This window comes from Hemiscyllium ocellatum, chromosome 7 (genome assembly GCF_020745735.1).
Source record: "Hemiscyllium ocellatum isolate sHemOce1 chromosome 7, sHemOce1.pat.X.cur, whole genome shotgun sequence".
Classification (NCBI taxonomy): Eukaryota; Metazoa; Chordata; class Chondrichthyes; order Orectolobiformes; family Hemiscylliidae; genus Hemiscyllium; species Hemiscyllium ocellatum.
The window spans coordinates 99,795,415-99,811,184 of NC_083407.1; the positions used below are offsets into that span (position 1 = coordinate 99,795,415).

At 40.4% G+C, this 15,770-nt stretch overlaps 1 protein-coding gene across 1 annotated transcript in view; it reads right to left on the bottom strand.

The window, feature by feature from the left end:
* The window catches only part of LOC132817241 (disco-interacting protein 2 homolog A-like), a 269,644-nt gene that overhangs the window by 4,202 nt on the left and 249,672 nt on the right, over nucleotides 1-15,770 (bottom strand). Inside the window, exons 34-36 of the mRNA XM_060827592.1 lie at nucleotides 8,942-8,999; nucleotides 7,623-7,697; nucleotides 3,275-3,449 (exon numbers count right to left, since the gene is read on the bottom strand). Coding sequence (XP_060683575.1) covers nucleotides 3,275-3,449; nucleotides 7,623-7,697; nucleotides 8,942-8,999 — 308 coding nt within the window. The remainder of the gene's footprint in view (nucleotides 1-3,274; nucleotides 3,450-7,622; nucleotides 7,698-8,941; nucleotides 9,000-15,770) is intronic.

Sequence of the window (15,770 nt, forward strand, 5' to 3'; positions counted from 1 at the left end):
TTCTGTATCCAAATGGCTAGTTCTCTCGGTCTTCCATGACATCCAACCTTGCTAATCAGTTTACCAAGAGAACCTTGTTGAACACCTTACTGAAGCCCATGTAGATTACATCCACCTTCTGCCCTCATCAATTCTATTTGTTCAAAAAATAGAATCAAGTTTGAGAGACATGACCTCCCATGCAAAAAGCCATGTTGACTATCCCTAATCAGTACTTGCCTTTCTAAATACATGTAAATCCTGCCCCTTAGAATTCCCTCCAAAAATGTGCCCACCACCAATGTCAGGCTCAACAGTCAATAGTTCTGACTTTTCCTTACCACCTTTCTGAAATAGTGGCACCATGTTAGCCAACCTCCAGTCTTCCTGCACCTCACCTGTGGCTATTAATAATAAGGATTTCCAAGCAAGGGTCCCAGCAATCACTCCCCTGGCTTCCTAGAGAGTTCCAGGGTACACTTGATCAGTCCTGAGGATTTATTCCCCTTTACACATTTTATAATGTCCAGCACCACTATCTCTGCAATATGGACATTTTTCAAGATGCCACTATTTCCCATGTTCTCTACCTTCTATATTCTTCTCCACAGAAAACACTAATGCAAAATATCTCCTATAGCTCCGCATATAGATGATTTTGCTGATTTTTAAGGGGCCTTATTTTCTCTCCATAGTAACCCTTTGTCCTTAATGTATTTGTAGAATTCCTTTGGATTCTCCTTCATCCTATGTGCTAAAGCTATCTCATGTCCTCTTTTTGCCCTCCTGTTTTCTCTCAAGTATATTTCTACTGCCTTTATATTCTTCTAGGGATTCATTCATCCCTGCTGTCGATACCTGACACATGCTTCCTTCTTTTTCTTGACAAAATCCTCAATTTCTCTCGTCATTCAGCATCCCCAACGCCTACCAACAGTGCCCTTCACCCTAATAGGAATATACCATCTCTGGACTCTCGATATCTCATTTTTGAAGGCTTCCCATTTTCCAGCTGTCCCTTTACCTGCAAACATCTGCCTCCAATCAATTTTTGCAAGTTCTTGCCTCATACTGTCAAAATTGGCCTTCCTTGAATTTAGAACTTCAACTTTTAGATCAGGTCTATCCTTTTCCATCACGATTTAAAAACAAATAGGAATTATGGTTGCTGGCCTCAAAGTGCTCTCCCACTGACATCTCAGTTATCTGCCCTTCCTTATTTCCCAAGAACAGATCAAGTTTTGCCCTAGGCTAGTAGGTACACTCTCATATTGAATCCGAAGATTTTCTTGTGCACATTTCACAAACCCCTCTCCAGTCAAGCCCTGGCACTATGGCAGGCACAGTCTATATTTGGAAAGTTAAAACCCCCGACTACTACCACCCTATTATTCTTATACGTAATTGACATCACCTCACAAATTTGGTTCTCAATTTTCTACTAACAACTGTGGGTCTATAGTACAATCTAAGGTGATCATCCCTTTCTTATTTCTCAGTTCCACTCAAACAACTTCCCTGGACGTATTCCCAGGAATAGCCCCCCTAAGTACAGCCGTAATGTTATCTCTTAGCAAAAATGCATTCCCCTCCTTTCTTGCCCATACTTACTATTCTTCCTATAGAATTTATACCCTGGAACATTAAGCTCCTTGTCCTGTCCATCCTGTGCCAAGTCTCTGTAATTGCTATCTCATTCCCAAATTCCTAACCATGCCGAGTTTTGCTGCCTTATCTGTTAGGCCTCCTGCATTAAAATAAATGCAGTTTAATTTATCAGTACCACCTTGTTCTCTGCTTTGTTCCTGCCTGCCCAACTTGCTCCTTTTCCCAACTGTACCAGTCTCAGACTGATCTCTTTCCTTACTATCCCTTTGGACCCCATACCCTACCCGCTTAAAAGTTTAAATCCTTCCGAGCAGCTCTAGCCGATCTCCCCTGCCAGTTTATTAGCTCCCTTCCAATTCAGGTGCAATCCATCCAGGATAAAGCAGCTTGCTTGATTTGCACTACAGCCACAAGCATCCCCTTCTACCTCTGCCGATGCTCAGTAGCAACAGTGTGTACCTAGCTACAAAAGGTACTGCAGAAACTCAAAAGATCCTCAGACAACACCGAGCAAACCCACAACTACCACTATCTAGAAGGACTAGGGAGCAGACACATGCAGACACCGCCACCTGCAAGTTCCCATCCAAGCCACTAACCATTCTGACTTGGAAATATATTACTGTTCCTTCAGTGTCACTGGGCCAAAACCCTGGAATTTCTTCACTAATAGCATTGTGGGTTAACCCACAGGTGGTGAACTGTCGTGACCAAAGGCAACTTGGGACAGGCAATAAATGCTGGTCAGCCTGTGACACATCTATCCCACAAGTGAATTAAAAAAAACACGATATGCCACATCACCATTCATTTGCAGATCATTAACTGCACTGCTTCCAACATACAAAATATTCTCCCAGGAATCTCTCATGTCAGGTAGCTTGCCCAGAATCCAATGTAGTTGTCTCAGCTCTTTCCCAGGGAACCTCAGTGTAAATGGACTCCAGCATTAAGGTGCTCCCCCACCCGCTTCAGACTCCAGCTTAATCCAACACCCGCTTTCCTGGGACTCCAGCATAAACCCAATCCCGATCTCATAAAAGAACTCTTACCAAAAAGACACCATTCACTCCCAGGGGACTCCAGTTTAACCCTCCCCATTCAAATCACCAGGGGACTCCATCTCATCTCAATAATTGATCTCTCAAGTCTTTGCTGCAGCCAAAGATATCCCTCCTTAGGTAAAGATAGCAAAATTTTACATAAAACCCCAGCTGTGTCTCCTTACTCTACACAACTGCAGCAAGACTTTTTGTCGTTATTTCCCGACTCTCTGACAATGAAGTGAACATAGCATTTGCTTTCCTAATTGTTTACTAAACCAGTATGTTACCTTTGTGATTAGTATACGATACCTAAAATCCCTCAGAATACCAACATTAGTATTACCATATTAAAAAAAAATCAGCTTGTCTATTCTAATGAAAATGGATAATTCTGCACTTTCCCACAGTATATCCTACCTGCCAATTTCTTGCCCAATCTTGCCCAGCTATATAGTCTTTGTGCTTTCTTCACATACCTCTTCTAGTTGTCAGGTATTAATATTTATCCTTTTAAAACTTGTTCAATTTTACCAAAATGCTGAAACGAAATACTCTGCAGAATTATGTGAAAACCATGCTTAAACCCACCCCCCAAATTAATATAGTTACATTTCTCAATGTTTCTGCACACCAAGTCTTACCTCCAGTTGCATCAGTTAATTCTGTTCTGCGGAGAAATCCCAGATATCCTGTTCGTGCCCATAATGTTTGAGTGTCTCCAAAACTGAGTCTGGCATTAAAATGGTCAGCATGTAAGGACTCTTCACCATAAACAGTGTAGTACCCAGTAGCATTGTGAGGGCTACTCACCCAGATCTGTTCAGGGAAAGCATCACAAATCAGCAACAAATCATAGTTCCCTACATGTTAAACCTCTCAGACAGTTGAAGGAAGAGACCTTAACTAAATTTTAGATTTATTCACAGTGAGCTTTTTTTTAGAAAAAGAAAAAAGTGTATAGTTCCTAACACTGATGGCAGATTACAAAGTCTATCTACATGCATGTCACGATACAATGACTGACTGCAATCTCAATTTATACAGTTAAAACTCTAACCTACCAAACAATTTTAATTTACAGAAGAAAATCAGTTTCATTTATAGCCTTTGACAGAATTAAAAAAAAACCTTGTGTCTCATGTTTGTTACATACGTTCTGTCCATTAGATTTTACTGTCACACATGTTATGGCTCAATTATTGAAAGCAAGAAGCTCTTTCCCTACAACACCTGATTAGATTCCCTACAGTGTGGAAACAAGCCATTTGGCCCAACAAGTTCACACCAGCCCTTTGAAGAGTAACCCACCCAGACACATTACCCAAACCTTATTACCCGACATTTACTACTGACTAATGGACCTAACACTATGGGCAATTCTGCACATCTTTGGACAGTGGGAGAAAACTCACGCAGACACGGGGAGAATGTGCAAATGCCACACAGACAGTGACCTGAGGTAGGAATCGAACTCAGGTCCCTGGTGCTGTGAGGCATCGGTGCTAATCATGGAGCTACCGTGCTGCCCCAAAACCTGAATGCACAATCAACGTCGAAATGTCGAGGATGTGAACTGTTAACCAGAAATGCTTGCAATCTGCACTTTAACATTTGTATCAGTTCTTGGACTGTTTCCGAAGTCTGTTCTTGTCAAAACTCGGAAATTTTCTGCCAACAGTTTTGGCTTACAAGTATTTTCACTAACCTTAATTTAGATTGCTTTGTTTTAGTATTAAAAAATCAAAGGCTATTTGCCGCACAGCCTATTTTTGTGTGGTGTTGCTGATGCTATAAATTCTTCAAGAGTGATCATAACACTCACTCTTATCTTTCCAACCCAGTTCCAATATTTATTCAATCATGAGAAAAAGTGTGTTGGAAGAAACTAATCTTTAAAATGACTTAATTAGTATTGTTTTTCTCCTTGGTTGCTCACAGCAGTATTTAGGGGATTAATCTTTCATTCCAGGAGAGTGCAGGACAATCCAGGAGGCTTTTCAAGTTGAGCGCTGCACACATTTCTTTGAGGTGGGGTTTCTGAAATTGGGATTTTAGAGTCATAAAAGATTAAGACAAAAGCAACAATCGATGCCTGGAGTCTTCTTAAAATATCTATGCAGTGCCTATTTATTTTGTGCATGAATTGAAGTCCTCATCAGCTCTTGGTTTACTGCAATCTTTAGACAAAACAGGGTTGAGTGTACTTGCTTGCCTGGTGTTGAATCCATAGAATCTCTGCAATGTGGAAACAGGCCATTCAGCCCAACAAGTCCAGACCAACCCTCCAAAGAGCATCCCACCCAGACCCATCTCCCTACCTTTTTCCTAGTAAACCTGCATTTCTCATGGCTAACGTACCCAACTTACATATCCCTGATCATTATTGGCAATTTAGCATGACCATTCAATCTAACATATATATCTTTGGACTGTGGGAGGCAACTGGAGGACCTGGCAGAAAGCCACGAAGACAGGGGGAGAATGTGCAAACTCCACACAGACAGTTGCCAGAGGGTGGAATTGAATCCGTGTGCCTGGCACTGAGAGGCAGGAGTGCTAACCGCTGAGCCACCATGCTGCCCCTTGACTTGAGTATTGCATTATTAACAATCCATACCTGTGGGTTCTTGATACGAGCAGAAAAAGAGCTTCCAACCTGTTGCCTCCAAAATAAACTACATTTATTACTTTACCAAACAACTGAGCCACATTCTCATTCTAGTTTCACCTGCAGAATGCTAATCATCCACTTCAAATCCCCAGCTAGAAGAGCAGAGTTGCTTCCCCATATTTAATAACTGCTCAGACTGCAACTGTAGCCATGAAATTCTTTGAATGAGCTTGCTTTGCTGGTGTTATCTTGGCAGAATCATCAAGGAAACCAAGTCCAACAAATCAATACCAGTGACACAAGAGTATCCCATCTGACAAGCTCCAAAGTCGTGATCACATTCCCAGTTTTTGAACTGACAAGAAAACAACATGGATCAGTTGAAGGGGGAAAAAGTGAGGCACAGTTCTGAGGTCAGTAGACCAGTAATCCAAGTTAATGCAAATGAAAGCCCCCTGGAAGCCAATCCCATCAGGCAGCTACAGGTATCTATTATTTAAACTGCAAGTGTGAACAGCCTCCTGCAGGTGAAACTAGAATAAGTCTGTGATCCAGTTGTTGGAGGAATAACAAATACAGTTTACTTTGCAAGAGGCAGGTTAGAGGCTTTGGTTTACATTAGCATCTATCACCTACTAGAATGGACATGATTATTAATGCAATTCTCAATTACATTAAAAATTACATTACAAATACACAAGCCCAATGGTGTGGTGAGAGAGGTCTTCTGTGCTGATGGCAGTCATCCTGAGTGGCAGTGAGAACAAGAACATGCAGCCTGAGGCTGCCAGTGGAAAGAGCAGGCAGTTGTTCCTAAGTTGGAGGCAGACTAGGATGGCTATTGTTGTGAGTGGGAGCAGACAGCCTGGGGAAGCCGGTGGAGACAGAGGGAGCAGGCTGCAAGGCGGCAAAAACAGACAACCTGGACAGTGGCAAGGAAAGAGCTGAGCCTGGAATGGGGGTGGTCAAACCCTTGTGTGAGGAGTGTGAATTCAGCATGGCTAGGCGCTGATGCACTGTGGTGTTGAATTGTTAACTGCGTATCTTTGTTTTTTCACTTTTAAGTAAGGAGGGCTATAATGCTTAACTTCTTAAAGTTTTCTTTACTTACTATTTTGTACCAAAGTTCTGTATCTAGGATAGTGCCGTAAGTGGCGACCTGTAAACTTTTCACTGTACTCATGAATACATGTGACAATAAACCTCTTTCACTTCAACATTCAATTAAAGTTGGCACCAGGGAGCTCATGGATTTTAAATGTGTTAGTTTCAATGATAATTGGTTAACTATCTGGTTCATTAAAGTCATTGAGGGAAGGAAGTTTGCTATCCTTACCTTGTCGGGATTACGCATGATGCTTGCAATGTGACTGTCTCTTCACTAACTTCTGAATAAAGATTGCTTAGGCTGCAATAAAAGCCTGGAAGCTTCTTGGGTGTGCTCACTTTGTTGGTGTTAACTCAGCAGAAGTATCAGAGAAACTATTTCCAAATTCAAGCAAGTCACTGAGTTCAAGCATAGTTAAGGGTGAGCATATCACAAGAAGAATACAAACCCTTAAATATACTTGAGCACCAGCTATATAAATGATGCAAAAATAGCTTTTATTTATAAACACGGTTGTTTGAATATGCTCACTTTACATAAAAGGGAGGACTCTGAGTCTGGGAATCTGTGACCTAATCTAAAATCTTAACACATCGTATTGACAGAGGTGCTACCTTTGGGTCAAATATCAAATCAAGTTCCCATCTGTCCTAAGGCAGCATTACTTGAAAGGAAAGCGTGTGCTCTCCTGATGTTCTAAGCAACACTTCTACTTCAGAACGACACCCTGAAACAGACAATTTTTTTCTTTAATGTCAAAATTATTTGTGGAAACTTGTGAAGGGACTCAGCTTGCCTACCTAGTGTAGGCAATGTACTCAGTGCCACTTTGTTATCGCTGACAGGAATAATTGCACACCACAGGTACAGTGAGCCGGTTTCAGCATTTCAGCCCACTGTGATATTTGCAAAACTATCTGAAGAGTAATGCACATGTGCTCATATTCCATCAACAAAACAACTGATGATGAGAAGAAGAAAGCAGGAGGCAGCAAATATGTCAGTTTCTGATCAACTCTCCACTCATGAAACAGGAATGCAGTCAATGCTAAGTATGACTTTTGATTTAGAAAACATACGGATTTGTTAGTGTGCTATAGATTAAACACAAAGAAGATTAAACACAAGATTAAATCAAAAGAAAAGCAGAACGTGATAAGACTGCTGCATTAATAAAGCGTACTAGCAGGATAATTTTCCAAGTCAATGCCTACAAACTTGTGAAAGTTAGGGTTGAACTGTAGCATCAACTTGTTCTTTCTCATCTTACCTCTCCCAAATGGGAATCGCCCAGAGGTCCTTTTGTCTCTGGATTAGTTATAATAACTTTAACTCCAGGAAGAATCTGCAATAGAAAAGGAAAATTTCGAAATTCCTTGTGATTCGGTTTTGTTTTTAATATGTACAAAGATCTAAGAGAAACAGCTAACTTTCACATGGATGATCTTTCTTCAGAAATGGAAAGTTAGAAATGTAACCGGTTACAAGGGTTTCTTAAAACCTGCAACATCTCTAACTAAATTCCATTCTGATGAAGGCCATCAACTGCAGAAGTTACCTGTTTCTCTCTCTATTGTCTTTTTTTAAAAAACATTTTTGCTCAGTTTTTCCAGAACATCCTGTTTTTCAGCAACCACAATACTTAGCTTTAATAAAAAGCTGAGCCACTGTCCATTATTAACAGAAAAAGGAACTGCTGAATCGAGTTGCCAAGAGATACATAAGGGTCCCCAAATGTCTTAAATAATGTAACATTTACAAAGCACAGAAAAGGTACAAACATCCAATATTTGATGAAATCCACAACATAGAATGGTTTGATTGTCTTCAGGAACAATTTTAAACTCCAGTCTTAGCTACACCACAGAGACAAACTTTTCCCATCATTAGTATCCCAATTTGCTTACTGGTGAATACAATTATCAACTGGTCTGGTCTTATTAAAAAATACTGGGATCGGAGGGCATTTGTCTAATTAGCAAGTCAGCTGATCAAGATAAACACCAAGAAAAAAGAAGAGCTGATTGGCTGTCAAACACAAATCCATTTTATTATATATTCTATCCAAACTTTTCTTTGATAACTAGGTGTCTCTTAGTTATTGGTACTGGTCCAGCTAGTGCTTTTCTGAATTTAGTGCCCCTTCACTTTTTTTTCCCCAGTAGATTGCATAATACTGTAGTCAAGATCTGCTGCAGTTTTGAACTTTTCTAGAATCAGGAAATCCTCAACCCGAGGTTTGTTTTAATTCTGCGCACACTGTTTTGAAGTAAAATGAAGGTTGGCACCACCAAACAAGTATTTAGTATTTTATTTGATCTGCTCCTTAAATCTTAGTAACGTATAGCATTATGGACTGCAGCTCTTCATCTTGTTTTCTAAAGGTGAAATTTTAATCTGATGCAAATGAGAAAGGAATGGTTCAACTTTCCTGGGATTGTGAAATCCAAAATACCACTAGCGAAATTACCAGTTTTTTTTCAGACCTGTTGAGCCAGTTAAGGACTGATGTAGATCAAGAAATGATGTTTACTCTCCAGTGGACAATAGGCAACTTTTTCCAAAAGATTTGGTTGTTGTTCCACATACCTTTCCTGACTCCATTAGTGGAAGACTATGTGGAGAGCCTCTCTCGACCAAACGCACCCTACAACCAAAGAAATCAGATTTTATTTAAAAAAGGAAAAATATCATACAATTTAAAATAAAAACATGCGAACATATGTACATTGTGCAAAATCTCCTGCAGATGCGCTCTGACTCACCTGCCAAAATTCTGGCCTCGACAGTGCTTCATTTCAAGAATAACTCATCTTGGAAATAGTCTTTCTTAGTTTATGAATATGGGTGATCTAACATGTGTAAGTGACATAAATGAATGGTAGTCTTGTCTCTTTGGAACACTGCACTACCACTTCCACATATATATCACTCATGCTCCATAACTGAGCTGATTAGCTACATCGTTTTCATCAAGTAACCAAAACATTTTCAAGAGCTCAAGTTCTTAAGCTGAAGAAAAAAAAATGAATGCCAATATTGCTACAAATGGGTTTTACAACTTTATTTCAGAAATTACACTAGACAACACCTTATCAGAAAATCATCCTTTGCAGGGAAAGTGAAAGCAAGTATTCTCATGAAGTAACTGAGACTCTGCCAGAATAAACAGTCAGCTTCCTATCTATAACCTGAGGTGAAACACATTGTCGACCCTACTTTGCACAATTCTATTTAATCCAGCAGTGCGTTCAATGCTTGATTTCACGCTGTTGATCTACGTATGTAGAACAAAAAGCTCCAATATTATAATTTCCAGGGGGGTCTTTAAAATGGCAAGCTGTTTCACAGCAACATTCTTGGACAAAATACAACAGTGAGGCAGAAACAGCTAATAGGGACACAGGTGGTCAAATATAACCGTCGCTACATTTTCCACGATGATGGTGTCAGACAGCAAATTCTGTTGTCATTTCACAAGAAAATTGCAATTCTAGTTTATCCACCATAATTGTGACACTTTTATTTAAAACGGACAAAGCAAGGAAACGGACGGTTTCTTTAGCAGCAATTTCAACATAATATGGAGATGAGACAAAACAGAACTGCAGACTTTCCAACTATAGCACACACATCTCTGAATTAATGGAGGTTTAATGCTGACATTGCTATAATTGTTGAGTTTTGCAGTGGAAAACATTTGCAACAGTAAGACATATCTTTCCACAGTTATCTCATTCTGTGATCTCACTATAAGGGTCAAGATTACACCTGTTATTACTTGAAAGTGATTAACTAATAGAAAAACAGCAAGACTTCAGAATTAGTGCGCTAGCATTTTCAAAAATAGCCCACAGCAGCAAACAGTCAAAATTACAGAGCTGTTAAAGCCCTATTTATATATTCAATGTTCTTACAAAACAGTATTTAGGCATACAGTGTTGGAGACATCATCTGAACAGCTTGTGCATTCTGGATGAGCAATCTCTTAATATGCTATTTACAGTAGGTTTGAATAAAGGCAAAGACTAAATCTGATTTCTCCACAGAATTATATTAAGATGACCAAAACTATGCTATAAAGTGAAATGAATCATTGTACTGAAAGGAAGAGAGATTTCTTCACTCAAACAACATTTAGAATTATTCACTTAAAAGAGTTGTGGATGTTTCATCTTTAGTATACAGAATGCAAAGATGAACAGGTTGGGAGCGGTGTGAAGCGGAAGATCAATCTTGACAGTGTTCAATGGCAGAGCAAACTGACTGGACTGTATTCAACAATCTTACACCTGCACCTTACACTTACGAATAAATGGGCTAATAGAATGCTTTTTGCAGTCTACTGGAAAACAAAAGATGTTTAAATTCACTTCAAATCTTCAGGAAGATTTTCAAAAAAAAAAGCACATTATTTGCAGCAACTCTGGATGCATAGTTTAAACCAATGAGTTAATACTTGTAAGACCATAAGGCATAGGACCAGAAGCAGGCCGTTTAGCCATCGAGTCTGCTCCATCATACAATGAGATCATGGCTCATAACCCTCAACTCCACTTTCCCACCTTTGCCCATGGCCCTCAAGTCACTCACAGACTTAAATCTTGTCAGGCACAATTTCCCCTTTGCGAAATCATAGAACATGGAACATTACAGGCCCTATGGGCCATGATGTTGTGTTGAGTATTTATCTTAATCTAAGATCAACCTAACCTACACATCCCTCAACTTACTGCTGTCCATGTGCCTGTCCAACAATCACTTAAGTGTCCCGAATGTCTCTGACTCTACCACCACTGCTGGCAGTGCATTCCATGCACCCACCACCCTGTGTAAAGAACCTACCTCTGACATCTCCCCTATACCTTCCTCCAATCATCTTAAAATTATGACTCCTTGTGACAGCCAAATCTGCCCTGGGGAAAAGTCTCTGGCTATCTACTTTATCTCTGCCTCTCACTACCTTGTACACCTCTACCAAGTCACCTCTCTTCCTTCTGCTCTCCAGCGCGAAAAGCCCGAGCTCACTCAACCTCTCTTCATAAGACAAGACCTTCAATCTAGGCAGCATCCTTTTTAATCTCCTCTGCACACCCTCACTAAAACACCTACATCCTTCATAAAATGAGGTGACCAGAACTGGACACAATATCCCAAGTGTGGTCCAACCAGCTTTTCACAGAGCTGCAGCAAAACCTCGCAGCTCTTAACTCAATTCCTGGTTAATGAAAGCTAAAACACCATACACCTTAACAACCTTATCAACTGGTGGCAACTTTGAGGAATCTATATACATGGACCCCAAGATCCCACTGTCCTTCCACACTGCCAATAATCCTGTCACTAACCCTGTATGTAGTATTCAAATTTGATCTTCCAAAATGAAGCACTTCACATTTATCCAGGTTGAACTCCATTTGCCACCTCTCAGCCCAGCTCTGCATCCTGTTAATGTCTTGTTGTAGCCTGCAACAGCCCACAACATTATCTACAACACCACAGACCTTTCTGTCATTGGCAAACAGATGAACCCATCCTTCCAATTCTTCACCCAAGTCATTTATAAAAACTACAAGAACTGAGGTTCAAGAACAGATCCCTGTGGGGCACCACTGGTCACTGACCTCCAGACAAAATACTTTGCATCCACAACCATTTGCTGTCTTCTATTGGCCAGCCAATTCTGTATCCAGACAACCAAATTTCCCTGGATCCCATACCTAACTTTCTGAATGAGTCTACTGTGGGGAACCTTATCAAATGCCTTACTGAAATCCATATACACCACAAACACTTCGTCGACTCGTCTTGTCACATCCTCAAAGAACTCAATAAGGCTCGTGAAGAATGACCTGTCCCTCACAAAGCCAGGCTGACTATCTTTAATCAAATAATGTTTTTCCAAATAGTCATAAATCCTCCCTCTCAGAATCCTTTCTAGTACTTTACTAACCAGAGACACAAGACTGACTGGTCTGTCATTCCCAGGGGCTTTCTTATTCTTTTTCTGAAACAGAGGAACAACATCTGCCTTCCTCCAATCATCCAGTACTACTCTCTTGGAGACTGAAGATGCAGAGCTCATCGGCAGAGGCCTAGTAATCTCATTCCTCGCTTCCCGTAGTAACCTTGGATTTATCTGGTCCAGCCCTGGGGACTTATCTATCTTGATGCTTCCCAGAATGTCCAGCACAATCACTTTCTTAATATCAATCTGTTCAAGCCTATTAACCTGGTCCATGGTGAACTCACTATCAAAAAGGTCACTTTCTCGAATGAATACAGAAGCAAAAGAGTCATTTAGGGCCTCCCCTACCTCTTCAGAAGCCAGGCACAAGTTCCTGCCATTATCCCTGATCAGCCCTACCCTCCGTCTGATCATTCTCTTATTCCTCACATGTGTAGACCATCTTTGGGTTTTCTCTAATCTGCTCAAGTTTTTTCATGCCCCCTCCTACTTCTCCTCAGTTCATTTTTGGAGTTTTTTTTCTAGCTACCCTGTAATCCTCTAAAGCTGTGCCAGATCCTTGCTTCCTTAACCTGAAGCAAGCTTCCTTGTTCCTACTGACGAGAAGCTCTTCTTCTCTGGTCATCCAAGGCTCCGTCATCTTACCTGATGGTAAGCATGCTGACACTGTGCTAATATATATATAATATAGATATATATAGATATACATAGATATTAACCTAGTTTTCTAATCAAACTGTTCAGAGATGTTATTACACACTTCTGAGCAGGTGAAATTGAACCCAGACGTCATGTCTCAGTGGTAAAGACATGACCTCTGTGCCACAAGAGGGCCCTTTCTGCTCAATTATATTCAGTATTTCTTAATACTCTATTACACCCTTAAAAATGCACTCTACATTTTCCAAATGGCAAACATCAAACTAACTGGCCTATGGTTACCTTTTTCTTGTGCCCCTCCCTTTCTGAATAAGAATGTTATGTTGACAATTTTCTGAGCCTCTGGCACTTTGAGAACCTAAAGATTCTTGAAAGATTATTACTCATGCATGCACTCTCTCTACAGCTACTTTCTTTCATACCCTCAGATGCAACCCATTCAATCCTGATGGCTTACCAGCTTTTAGTTCCATTACCTCCTCAAATACCTGTTTAGAGGTAGTTATTGTATTTATTTTCTTTCCCCCTTTTGCCCCTCGATTATTTAACAGGTTTGGAATGCTATTAGTGCCTTCTACTGTGAGGACATGCATTTATGCTGACTCCTCAGCAATGTCCTGGTTCCTCACTGTTTCCTCAGACTCATTATCTAAGCAGCCTATGTTTAGTTTTGCCTCCCTCTTCATTTTCATATATTTAAAAAAAAACTTTAACTGCCCATTGTGATAATTCTTGGGCATTTACTTTGAAAGTTTATTTTTTGGTCATCTTTTAAAACTTAACAAGTCCTTCCAATATTGTACTATTTTCTTTCAACTTGATACCATCCTTAGCTTCCTTAGTTAACCATGATCAGTTAAACCTCTTTGGAGGAACCTTCTTCCTCAATGGGATGTATCGTTACATGGAGTAATCATCTACTTTTGTTTGGAAATATATTTATTAGCAAATTTTTTTTTTAACTTTACAAACATATAAAATTATTGAAAAATATAATCAATAACAAATACTAAAAAGAAATAAATCCCACAAATGACAATACAACTGCTGTCTACTAACTACTAACCTACCCTATAATACAAGACAAACCCTAACACTGTACAAAGCAACACCAAAAAAGAAAGAAAAGCAAAAAAAAACAAAAAAAATCACAAAATACAGAACAGCTATGCTAGGTGCAAAGCTCCCAAACAAAGGAATGGGAGCATTATATATATACCCATATTAACTCAGGAGACCCCCTCCAGTGCCCCGGGCTTGAGAAATCTAACCATGATGGTTAAACAAATGCCCTAGTTAAGACAACTGACAAATCTATATGCAAATAACTCAAGTAGGGCTGCCATGTCTTATAAAAATGGTCTGTTGTGTGGTGCACCATGTTTGTAAAAATGTCCAAGGGAATGTGCTCCATAACTAATTTCTGCCATCCCAGCAAGTCCAGCGGGTTCTCAAACACCCAATTCATCAGAATATTCTTCCATGCACAGTATGCAAGAATATTAAATAGTTTTTTCCCATGCCCGTCTAAAGATGGTAAATTTGATAGACCTAAGAGGAGAGATATCAGGTCTACTTTGACTTCAGTCCTCAACACCCTCCTTATCTCTCCCCCCACAGCGCTCCAATAAACATGGAGCTTGTGGCATGTCCAGAAGCAATGGGCAGGAGAATCTTTTTATCTGTATAGCAGGTCCTATTATAGATTGAGATCTTCAAGTGTTTCAATGTTTCAGAAGAGATCTCCACTCCTAGCTCTTGCTCCCAGACCCCTCATAAATCGGTTAATATCTTACCAGGCCCTGCCACCCAGCAGGCGATAGAGGGCACTAACCAAAAGGGTTCTTGTGGAACATACCAACAACGTCTCTGTATTGGGCTTATAGGGTTTAGTGAGAAGTGTAGTCTTCTTCTGGATGAAATCCCTAACCTGAAAAAAATGGAAAAGGTCTCTGCTGTGCAACCTGTATTTGCAGCTCCGTTGCTCAAAAGACATCATAACTTCCTCCTTAAACAAGTCTCTCAAACTAGAAATTCCCCTCCTGGCCCATAGTTTGAACCCTGCGTCCATGATCCCTGGTCGGAACCCTGGCATGCCAGCTATAGGCGAAGTCTTGGAAAAACAACCCTCACTCTCATGCATCGCCTTCCATGCCCTGACTGTACGAATGACAATGGGGTTCCGGCAGTGATCCATAACTGTCCTCATCTTATCCATGAACAACAGGTTAATAAGAGGGCACTTTGCTTGAGGCGCCTCAATATACAGCCATATTGAGTTTGGATCGTTACCCACCCAATCACAACAAAGGACAGCAGGGAACTCAGTTGATACCCCCTGATGTCTGGGAAATCAACTGCTCCCCCTCCTTGAGGCAACTGCATTTAGTAAGTTTGATAAGGGGCCGCCCACGATGCCAGACAAAGGAACCAAGCCACCCCATAAGCTTCTGCAGTGTTGACCTGGGAAACATTATAGTGGGCATAAGCATGAGATAAAGCAAACGAGGAAAAACATTCATCTTTAATGAGAGAGGCCCAGCCATGAAATTGGAAGAGCCTCCTATCTCTGGAGATCTAGCCTAATATTGTCAAGCAAGTGAGCAAAGTTAGTCCAAAATAACAGATCAAACTTGGGGGTAATAAAAATACCTAGGTATCGGAACCCTGCCCGTGACCACTTAAAAGGGAATTCAGGACCACCTTCAACTTCTGGCACATCCTTAAGGTTCCCCCCAAAGGCATAGCCTTCAATTTTGCAAAGTTAATCTTATATCCTGAAATAGCCCC